This window comes from Tenrec ecaudatus, assembly GCF_050624435.1.
Source record: "Tenrec ecaudatus isolate mTenEca1 chromosome 1 unlocalized genomic scaffold, mTenEca1.hap1 SUPER_1_unloc_14, whole genome shotgun sequence".
Taxonomy (NCBI): Eukaryota; Metazoa; Chordata; class Mammalia; order Afrosoricida; family Tenrecidae; genus Tenrec; species Tenrec ecaudatus.
The window spans coordinates 1,347,899-1,358,684 of NW_027457554.1; the positions used below are offsets into that span (position 1 = coordinate 1,347,899).

The following is a 10,786-nucleotide window of genomic DNA, read 5'->3' on the forward strand; positions in this document are numbered from 1 at the left end:
GCCCCGTGGGTGGAGGCCAGCTGCAGCGTCCTCCCTCCTCTGTAAAGCTGTGAAGTGGATATAATGATGGTCCCTACCTTTCTGGCTGCCCTGGGGAGTGGAGAGGGTTTCTGTAAGGGCCCGCTTGCTCGCTCAAAGGACATGCTCAATAAAGCCGGGGAGGCTCCATGTGGTACCTGCTCCTTGTGGCTTTCTGTGTCTCCAGGAGGGCGGGGAGGGTTAAGATGGAAACGTCAGAGAGAGGAGCTAGCTCCCTGTCTGTCCAGGGACCACAGCTTGTACTCCGGTCTGGCCGGCAGGCCAACCCTGTTTTAACTCTCTGCCAGGGCTCATTGACTGGGACTCTGGTTTACTTTGCGATGGGGTTGGTTGCCTGGAGACGAGCCTGTGTCTCCTAACCAGCACAGGGACCAGGGGACAGAAACTGCCCCACCCCCACCCCTGGGCTGCTCCTCTGCAGAAGGAACTGGCTTTCTCATGCTGCCCCCACAAAAGGGGAGATGAGCCCCCTTCCCCTGGGTGCCCACCTGGAGCTCCAGTCCTGGCCATCTCTGGGGACCCAGGTGGCCCAGGCCCTGGCTTTGAAGAGCTGTTTTTAGTAACAGCCACTCCCCTGCTGTGATGATAGGCTCCGGATACACCCCTCCTCCGGGTCTGCTTCAGTGGAGACTGGGCATTCCTGTCCTACTGGTACCTGGATGTTTCTACAAGCCTTGTTGGTGGGGACTCTGCCCTTGCCCTACCTCTGGCGGCTGCCCAGACCTGTGGCCCCTCCAAGCCATGCCTTCCTGTCCTGCTCACACGGGTGGTTGGTGAGCTGTCCTGGAAGCAGGACCCAGCTGGGCAGGCCCAGGTGGTGTCTGCTGGGGGCAGTGGGTTTTCCAGGAACCCAGCAGGGGTGGGGGACCTTGAGCCCATGGGAGGGTGTCAGAAGCCCCAGTATAGGCTGAGGTGCCTCATTTCTTGGGCAGGGTGTGGGGCTTGGGCGGAGCGGAAGATGCAGGTGGGAGGGGCTAGGGAGGCCAGTTGGGACATACTTGGATTTTGGCTTAAAACCCCACAGTCCTCGGCCCAGTGGTTACTGCTGCCTTTGCTCGCCTCGCCTGGGACCCCCAGCCTCATGGCTCTGGTAAGACTGGCATGGCACTGGAGCCCACTCTGACCCTTGCTCCCCACCTGAGTCCTGGCTAATGCTTTCTCTGGAGGGCTGTGGCCGCGGTGGTCTTCAGTTGTAGGGGGCGTGTTTGCCAGCTTTGGGTAGGGGCATGGCAGGGCTGGGGATCCACAGAGCTTCTAGGCAGGGAGAGGCTCCTGGCTGCTCCCCTGCTCCCTCTGAGTCAGTTGCCTGGGCTGTCGGGTCCTGAGACTGATGAGATGGGTGACTTTCCCGGGTTCTTCCTCTGCCAGGAACCCCTGGGCGCATGCAGCTGGGACTTCCAATGGCAGCTGGGAGGCCAGTGAAAGGGTGTGCTGACACACGCTCCCTGGCCCCAGCGCACCTGGCAGGGCTTCAGCCCAGAGCCCGGGGTGGTTTGGGATGGAGTCCTGGGGTCCTTTGTTTCTCTGCCCTCGGAGAACCTGGAGGGTGCAGGGCTTGGCGCCCATGGTCTGCCTGGCCTGGTAACCTCCCACCTGCCCCAGCACAGAGGTGGCTTCCAGAACTGCCCCCTGACCAGGGGTGGGATGCACAGGGAGGAGCGAGTGAGCAAGCAGGAGCTTAGTCCTAGCAGGCCGCTCCCTCCATGCCCTTCTGTATGCCCACCCAGAGCTTTGTAAGCGAGGGCATGGGCTGGGGCAGACAGGTGGCAAGATGGGAGCCTGCTGGTTCCAGGAGAGGGAAGCGGAGAGCACAGCGATCCTGCCTCTGGGTCTCCGGCCAGTTGCTGGGTCACCTCTCCATGCCTCCGCCTCCTCGTGAGGCAGCGTAGTAGTCGGCTGAGTTAATGTATGGATAGCCCTTGGGACAGACCTGTCATGGGCATTGTGTAAGTTCCTATGGACGTGCCCTGTCTCTTCTAGACTCGGGGTTCTGGGTGGCCTTGGCCCTGTTGGTACAGGGTGAGCCCTCACAGGTGCCCCAACCTCCCTTCCATCGCCTGCGGCCTTTGGTCATGTCATCCCACAGCAAGCTTGTCCCCTCCCCGCTGCTCTGCAGGCCAAGTTGCCCGGGACCTGCCTGCACACCATTCATGTGCTGCAGGCCCACAGCCTGCCTGCCAGGGATGAGGGTGAGTTGACCGAGAGAGAAGGGAACTGAGGTTGCAATTGGAGCAGGGCAGGGACGGTGGGAGGTGACAGGAGGGCTGGGCCTGCGAGGTCCTGGGAGGAGGGCCTGCAAAGAGTGACGGGCAAGGGCTGGTGATGGAGGGTGGGGCTTGGTGCGTCCCCAGGGATCCCTCTGGTGGTGAACTCTGCGTGGCTTGGGGAAGAATTGGCCCTCATTTCTTCTCCTCCAAGGGACCCACCCTGACTTCTGTGTGACCCTGTGGCTGCCCATGGCCTGCAACCACCGGCTCCAGACGCGCACTGTCAACAACTACAGAAACCCTGTCTGGAACCAGAGCTTCCACTTCCGGGTGCACAGCCAGATCAAGGTGGGCCTGCCTCAGCCCGGTCCTGCGTACCCCCAGTGTCACCCCCACCCCACCCCCCAAGCCATGGCCCTGTCCCGCTGCTCCCCTTCCAGAACATGGTTGAGCTGAAAGTCTTTGACCAGGACCTGCTGACCAGCGACGACCCCGTGCTGTCAGTGCTGTTTGACGTGGGCACTCTGCTTCCTGGGGAGTTCCGGCGCCAGAGCTTCTTGCTGAGCCTGCAGGCAAGACTCCACATGGGCGGCCACCCTCGGTACCACCAACGGGATGCTGCTTAAATGCCCCTCTTCAAAGAACTTGTTTACAGACAATGAGGTCAGGTTTCCCTGGTGCCCGAGGCCCTTGTCAACCAGGACCTGCTTCCCGAGGAGCGGCCCCCTCCTCGGGGCTACATTATGGACAGCAGCCCTCCCCGCATTGGCACCACTGGCTGGCATCTGGGTTGGAATCTGCACATACCCACACTGACACACACACTCACATTCATACCCACACGCAGCCTCACACACATACACAGGTACACTCACACGCAAGCACACGCACTCAACCACTGCCACACTCACACATGCACAGCCATGTGGATACACATGCACACACACTCACATGTGCACACAACCAATCACATGCATGCCCACATACATGCACACGTCTTACCTTTATAACTTGCTTTTTCAGGGTGGGGAGCGGTTTGACGTTGAATTCCGCCTGCGGAGTGTGTGAGTTGGGGGTTGCGGGGGTCAGGGGAGTTGGGGGTTGCAAGGTAGGGAGAGGGACTCTGGGTCAAATCTGTCCCTTCTGGAAGGAGACAGCCTCGTGCGCTCAGGGTTGGTGTCCTTCCCCGGGGACCCTCTGTGGTTGGAAGGACTGCCTAGGCTTCCTTGGGGGCAAGAACCTGACCCCCGCTCATGGCTTTTCCCAGGACAGACTGTGCGGAGCAGCTCACCAGCAACGGTGTCCTAGTGGTGAGTCAGATCATTGTAGTGATTGATTCAGGATCATAGTAGTGATTCGGGATCATAGTGGTGACTTGCGATGGTAATGGTGACTTAGGATCATGGTACTAATTCGGGATCATAGTAGTGATTCGGGATCATAGTAGTGCTGTGTGATCATAGTAGTGATTTGGGATCATAGTAGTGATTTGGGATCATAGTAGTGCTTTGGGGTCATAGTAGTGCTTTGTGATCATAGTAGTGCTTTGTGATCATAGTAGTGATTTGGGATCATAGTAGTGCTTTGTGATCATAGTAGTGCTTTGGGATCATAGTAGTGATTTGTGATCATAGTAGTGCTTTGTGATCATAGTAGTGCTTTGTGATCATAGTAGTGATTTGGGATCATAGTAGTGCTTTGTGATCATAGTAGTGCTTTGGGATCATAGTAGTGCTTTGTGATCATAGTAGTGCTTTGTGATCATAGTAGTGCTTTGTGATCATATTAGTGCTTTGGGATCATAGTAGTGCTTTATGATCATAGTAGTGATTTGGGATCATAGTAGTGATTTGGGATCACAGTAGTGATTTGGGATCATAGTAGTGCTTTGGGATTGTAGTGGTGAGTGACACACCCTCCCTCAGGCCATCTGCTCACCTGCCCTCCTGGCTGCAAGTCTGTCTGGACCAGGAAAGAGCAAAGTGGGAGGGGCTATGATTTCCAGAGGACATGGGACTGAGGAGCAGGAACCGCGGGCTGCAGGGGAAAGGGTAGTGGTGAGGTATCCTTGCGTGGGAGGGGCGGCATATGAATCTTCTCTTCCCAACACAGGCCCGTGAGCTTTCCCGCTTGCATGTGCGGCTGGAGGAGGCCGGGGACCAGAAGGGTGAGTCTCCCAGGTCACCATGACAGCCCTGGCCCTCAGCCTATGTCTTCCCCCTTCCTCAGCTACCCATCCTGGAAGAAGCTGCCAGCCACCTTTAGCCTCCGAAGGCTAGGGGCTGGGGGTGAAACTGCCCGGGCTTACCAAGACCAGGTCTTTTCCCATGACCCTGCTCCGAGGAGGATGGGCTGGGGGTAACTCCTCCCAGCCTCTGCCAGCCACAGGGGCGGGAGACACCTCACGGGCAGGGTACCCCCTCCCACCCCTACCTCGGTTCCTTTCTCCAGAGTCAAAGGGAAAAGTCCAGCTTGTGGTCCTCGGGTCCTATGAGGGATCTCAGGAGGCCACCGTAGGCAGCGACTCCTTCCGTTTCCACTTCCCCACCTGCTGGGAGCAGGAGCTGAGTATCCACCTGCAGGTAGGGTGTTCCCCCACTGACCCCCTGGAATTCAGGCCCACAGGGCCGGGTGGTACCCCTGCTCTGAGACTCGGGTAAGTGTACAGTTTTTGTCCCCTTGCAGAATGCCTCCCAGGAGCAACTGAAGGTGCCACTCAGGGCCCTGCCATCAGACCAGCTCGTGAGGCTGGTCTTCCCTACGTCCCAGGTACTCTTCACTCAGAGGAAGAGACCTTGATGTAGGGGTGGGACAGGACCTCAGGCCAGTGCGGGGGTGGGGGCAGGGGGTGACTCCTTCTCTCCCTTTTCTTTTGGGCCAAGGCCCTGGGCTGGGCTGTGGGGGTGCATCCCTGTGGAGATGACTGGGGCATCCCAGGGCCGAAGTTGGGGTGGAGGTGCCAGCCTTTCTGAGTGGTGTTTTGCTGGTTTGCAGGAGCCTCTGATGACGGTGGAGCTGAGAAAAGAAGAAAGGTGAGAGGCTGGGCTGGGGGAGAGCAGCCGGGGGAGGGAGGGCGCTACATGCAGCTGGGTGGCCTGGAAGACCGGAAGCAAGCGGGTGGCTGCAGCAGGGAGCTCCCAGTCTTGGGAAGGTGCTCAGAGCAGAGAGGGTCCTTCCTCAGCCTTGTAGTCTGCATGTGGCCTCACTGGGTGGGAGAGAGGTGGGGGCTGAGGAGAGTAACACGCCTGGTTTGAGGAGCACAAAGACCAGAAGGAAGCAACCTTTTGGGTAGAAGCAACGTGGCTGGGCCTTCAAGAACTTTTGCTGGCCCTCAGTGTCTAGGAGCATAAGCAGCCCCAACTTAAAGACCTTTGTTCCTTCTCAGCCCCTGTGCCCCCTTCCCTGTGTAGCCCTGGTCCAGCGTTGCAGGGGAGGGAGAAGCTGAGACTCAGGGCCACCTTTGGCCACAGGGACACCCTCATCTGCCAGCTGGCCTTGCTGTCATGCCGGGCGTGTTGGTGTGGCTCTGGGCCCACCATCCCCACCTCACTCTCCAAGCTTCAGCACGCAGGCTGAAGGGAGAGAAGAGATAGACGTGGATCTTGCAGGGAGATGGGCCCAGTGTCCTCTTTTCTGACGAGGATGAGCACTGCCTCACTGTCCGTCCATCCCCCCACCCCACCCCCAGACCAGGGGAGCTGGCCGTGCGCCTGGGCTTCGAGCTGTATGCTGAGGAGCAGGTCTTCCTGAGCAGGAGGAAGCAGGTGGTGGCCAAGGCCCTGCAGCAGGCCTGCAGCTGGAGGGAGACCTGGAGGAGGACGAGGTCTGTCAGGCTTCGCAGGAGTGTGGGGGTCTCAGGCCGAGTGTTGAGCTGAGTGGGCCTCCACACTTCCATTGCCCGACCAGGGTTGGTTGTAAGGCGGACTTGTGTTTGCCTCTCGTCTGCCCACCTACCCCCCTTGTACTTCCCAGAGCTTTCTTGATGTTATCTTGGGCCCGTTGCGGCTGAGCAGTGTCAGAACCACGGGCCCCACCAGGAGTAGCTACCCTTCTCTGGGCGTTGGCCCTTGTCCTGGAGCTGCTTTTAAGACTGGGCCTCTCAGACAACTCGGTGGACATCTGGCCAGGCCTCTCTGCTGGTTGGGCTGGCTCCTAAGGAAATGAGCTCCTTGCAAGGGGAGAGGGACGCTGATTTGGGGGTTTTGAGGTGAGCCTGCGTCTTTTAAGAAGTGACCGCCGTACTCCTCAGGCTGGGGATGGGGAGATAAGGCCTGTGGCCTGTACGCTCCCTGGAGTTTTCAAAACCCGAAAGGACCCACCCTGCTGAAGGAGGTTATCCTGACATGACTCTCCTCAGCTGCTCTGACTCAGACCCGCTCCATGGGTCCCCACCAGACTCTGACCTACGCTAACTTGGTGGTGGGGCCAGGGGCAGGGGACTGAGTGGCCACTTGACTTGCTGTGTTCTCCTCCTGTGGTTTTTACTGCCCGGCGCACCCTGACCTCCCCTCCACCAACTGGAAGTCCCCGCAGGGCCTCCCTTGAGCCCAGCTGTACTCTGCCCTTCCAGGTCCCAGTGGTGGCAATCATGGCTACTGGTGGAGGGGTCCGGGCAATGACTTCCCTGTATGGGCAGCTGACCGGCCTCAGGGAGCTGGGCCTCTTGGACTGCTTCTTCTACATCACAGGGGCCTCGGGTTCCACTTGGTGAGCAGGCTGAGTGTGGGATCTGGGGGTGAGTGGGCAGAGGCAGGGGTGCCTGTGGTAAGGCTTCTCCAGTGCCCCCTTGGCCTCCATGACTAGATTGGAAGGTCTGCGAGGAGGCAGGTGGCAGGTGCGATATGCCCAAGGTGCCCCATGGGCTTCGGCTGTCTCCATGGAGCTGGAAGGCACCTGCGGGCTGCTGCCCTGGGAGAGAAGGTCCGAAGGGGTGTGAGGTCTCGGGGGACTCTTAGAGGTACCTGTCTGCCCCCGACCTCTGGCTTTGCCTAGGACCTTAGAAAACCTCTACAAGGATCAAGAGTGGTTGCAGAAGGACCTGGGGGGCGCCACCGTACTGCTGAAGACGCAGGTGACCAAGAACAAGCTGGGCATGTTAGCTCCCAGCCAGCTGCAATGGTACGACCAGGAGCTGGAGGAGCGCGCTCACCTGGGACACCCGGCCTGCTTCAAGAACCTCTGGGCCCTCATCAATGAGGCCATGCGACATGATTGGGTACAGAAGGGCGGCCCACGGGGAAGGGCCTAGACCTGGAGGCAGCCCTGCTGGGTAGCAGGGCGAGGGGAGATCTCCAGAGACCAGGCAGCAATGGTTTTACACGGAGGTATCTCCCTACAGCCTGATGACCACAAGCTCTCGGAGCAGCGACAGGCTCTGAGGCAGGGCCAGAAACCTCTCCCCATGTACTATGCCCTCAACACTAAGGGGCACGGCCTGTCCACCTTCGAATTTGGAGGCAGGTCGAGGCAGCTGGTTGAGGCCCCGGGCGGCCAGGGGTCGGGGAAGGGGTGGTTGGGATGGTGTGGGGAGGCAGTTTTTCATGCCCTTCTCCTTACACTCTGGTCCGGGACCCGAGTGAATCCAGACACCCATGACCCCAGAGTCACTTGGACTGGAGGGGAGTCGCCCTGTCCTTTGTGGCTGCCCTGCGTGGGTTCGGGTGGGCAGGAGGGTGGTGGCCAACAGCGGTCCCTTCCCAACGCAGAGTGGTGTGATTTCTCCCCCTACGAGCTCGGTTTCTCCAAGTAAGGTGCCTTCATCCCCTCCGAGCTCTTCGGCTCCGAGTTCTTCATGGGGCGGCTGATGAAGAGGATGCCTGAGTCCCGCATCTGCTTCCTGGAAGGTGAGGGGGTCTTGGAGAGAGAATGGGGGAGGGGAGGATGTTTCTGGGGGAGCCCCATCACTGAGGCGGGCAGCAGGGAAGGGTCAGGCTGTGACAGGAATGGGGGCTCTCGTCCCCTTGTATCTGCGCTCCCAGGTATCTGGACCAACCTATATGCAGCCAGCCTCCAAGACAGCTAATACTGGTCCTCGGAGCCCACTCCGTTCTGGGATCGCTGGGCTCAGACCCTGACCAGCTTGGGTAGGTGCCCAGGCTCCGGGGCTGGTGCTGGAGGTGGGCATGTGTCTCCCAGCTCTGTGTGTGTGGAGGTGGGGGCACTGGTCTCAGCTCTTTCCCTCTCCGGGGTCACTGCCCTCAGACTGGGCTAGCACCCACGCCCCACTCCCTGGCTGTGCAGACAAGGAGCAGGTCCCAGTGCTGAAGATGGAAGTGCCACCCAGCCTGGCTGGGAGGATCAGGGAGTTGTTCTCTGGCCTCCTGACGTGGCGCCCGCTTGCCCAGGCCACCCACAACTTTCTGCGTGGTCTCCAGTTCCACAAAGACTATTTCCAGCACCCTCACTTCTCCTCCTGGAAAGGTAGCTTCTCCCACCGGGGTCCAGCCCCCTGATGTCTTCCCAGAGCTGTGGGCCTTGGCTCCAGGCCCCTCCTGGGCCCCTCACCTCACGCCTTGGCTCCAGGCCTTCCATGTGTGGCACCACAGGATGTGGGGAGTAGAGTTTCCTGCCTTCTCCTTCAGCTTGGGCTGGAGGTTGCTTCAGGGCTGGGGCCAGGTGGGTGGGGCCTGAGGGCGGAGTCTTTTTCCAGGAGCAGCCAGTGACTGCCACTGACCAGGGGAGCAAGCGTGGTGTCCTCAGCACCCGTGCTCAAGGCTGCCCTCCCACCCTGCCCACCTCTCCAGACACCAAACTGGATGGACACCCTAACCAGCTTACCCCTGGGCAGCCCCGCCTGTGCCTGCTGGACGTGGGCTACTTTGTCAACACCAGCTGCCCGCCCCTCCTGCAGCCCACCCGGGACATGGACCTCATCCTGTCACTGGACTACAATTTAAATGCCGCCTTTCTGGTGGGGGAGCTGATGAGTGGCACCCGAGGATGCTAGGGCGGCTTCACAGTGTGTGCCTTGCTGGCTTCCTCCCAACCCTACGAGATAGGGACCCACATGCTATGGGCTGAGCAGCAACACTCCTCTGTGTAAAAAGAAAGAGCTTTAGATCAAGAAATCATTTTAGATCAGCAAGGCATCCCAGCCCAGTGCGATTCAAGACCATGCTAGTCAGAACCTTCCTCAGCCTCTGTGTAGCTGCAGGCAGATAATGTCCAGGCTGGCGTGAACACGGCCGAGTCGGCGGCTCTCCAGGTTGGTGGCCCCATGGGGCCGTCCCTGGAGACAGAATCCCAGAGAGGAGGAAGAGGCTCATAGCATCTCTCCTTCCTTCCAAGGAGGGATCACCAGGCTTCCACCTGAGTGACAGGTGGGACTCCACCCCTGCACTTTCACGCAGGTCCAAGTGGACATAATATCTAACCACCACACCATGTCAAAAGAACCAAACCAGGATCCCCACCATGGAGTCCATGCTGACTCACCGGGTCCCCCTTGGTGTGTTTCCGAGATCGAAATGCTTACGGGAGTAAAAATGCCCACGGAGCAGTTTGTCACAGGAAACCAGCCTCTAACAACCAATGGGTCAGTAGACACAATTGTATGGCGATAAAATAGTAAAGGTCTAGTAAAGTCATAGAGGCTAGGAGAGATAGGGGAGCGAGAGTACAATAAAGGAGTCAGGCACGTTTTATGATAGCATGCTCACCTCAGCTCCTCTTGATGGACCACTTGGAAGTGGGGGAAGAGAGAGCATCTGTATTATCTTGGGGTAGTTACAGGTAGCCTTAAGACATGCATATTCAGTAGTTACATATGCCACAAGGTGGGTGGGATCAACAGTAACGTCCTGAGCTCACAAGTGAGGAAACCTAACAGCTGCATTGGGGGAAGCTAAGAGGGGGGCTGGGCGACAGCAGGAAGAGAGAGCCAGAGGATGTCTGCCTCTGTAGGGAGATCAGACCAGCCATGTGCTCACTTGAAGGCAGCATGGCTGTTAAGGGAGAGTCTGTGGCTACCAATGTGGAGGCACAAGTTCAGGAACGTGGTGCTCGGCCCTCTCTCCATGGAGCAGCGGGTGGTTTCCCAGTGCTGACCCTGCAGAACCTCGTCCAGCACATAACTGCTTCACCACCAGCGCTCCCTGTGAAAAGAACTGGGGTTTCATTCACGCTCCTTCAGGGGGCTTTCTCCGCAATGGAGAGAGGATGTGATGGTGAATCTGGTTGGCTGCACCTGCACCCCAGCTGGTTGCAGACCGTCGACACCCCAGCGTTTAGTTTCTGTGTTAATTTAGTGAGAGGTGTGTGCCCTTCATGGCTGGCCTCAGCGATGGCTACAGTCCGTTTGGTGGAGCTCTGAGGGGCTGCGGCACGGCTGTCCCATCCGACTGATGCTTGGTCCTGTGTGACGTCAGTGTCCAGGACCAAGGGAGCCCGAGGCTAGCCCTCTCCTGCCCTCTGTGCCCCTGCAGCAGCTGCAGTTGGTGGGCCGCATGTGCCAAGAGCAGGGCATCCCGTTCCTGCCCATCTCTCCCAGCCCCGAGGAGGAGCGCCAGCCTCGGGAGTGCCACAAGTTCTCCGACCCCGGC

The 10,786-nt window shown here is 59.1% G+C and overlaps 1 protein-coding gene across 1 annotated transcript; it reads left to right on the forward strand.

The window, feature by feature from the left end:
- The first annotated feature begins 997 nt into the window (after positions 1 to 997).
- On the forward strand, positions 998 to 9,192 carry LOC142435773 (cytosolic phospholipase A2 beta-like). Its single transcript, XM_075539915.1, has 14 exons — positions 998 to 1,003; positions 2,156 to 2,228; positions 2,458 to 2,594; positions 2,687 to 2,818; positions 4,359 to 4,413; positions 4,698 to 4,828; positions 4,932 to 4,993; positions 5,935 to 6,034; positions 6,817 to 6,953; positions 7,239 to 7,461; positions 7,585 to 7,702; positions 7,997 to 8,089; positions 8,487 to 8,666; positions 8,990 to 9,192. Exons 1-14 carry the CDS (start codon positions 998 to 1,000, stop codon positions 9,190 to 9,192), a joined length of 1,650 nt encoding a protein of 549 aa, XP_075396030.1.
- Positions 9,193 to 10,786: the final 1,594 nt, after the last annotated feature.

Excerpts from the sequence above, each read along its gene's own strand:
- LOC142435773 (XM_075539915.1), top strand. Across the intron at positions 4,994-5,934 it reads CCATCAGACCAGCTCGTGAG|ACCAGGGGAGCTGGCCGTGC; the intron begins GCTGGTCTTCCC and ends CCCCACCCCCAG. Across the intron at positions 8,090-8,486 it reads CCGCATCTGCTTCCTGGAAG|ACAAGGAGCAGGTCCCAGTG; the intron begins GTGAGGGGGTCT and ends CTGGCTGTGCAG.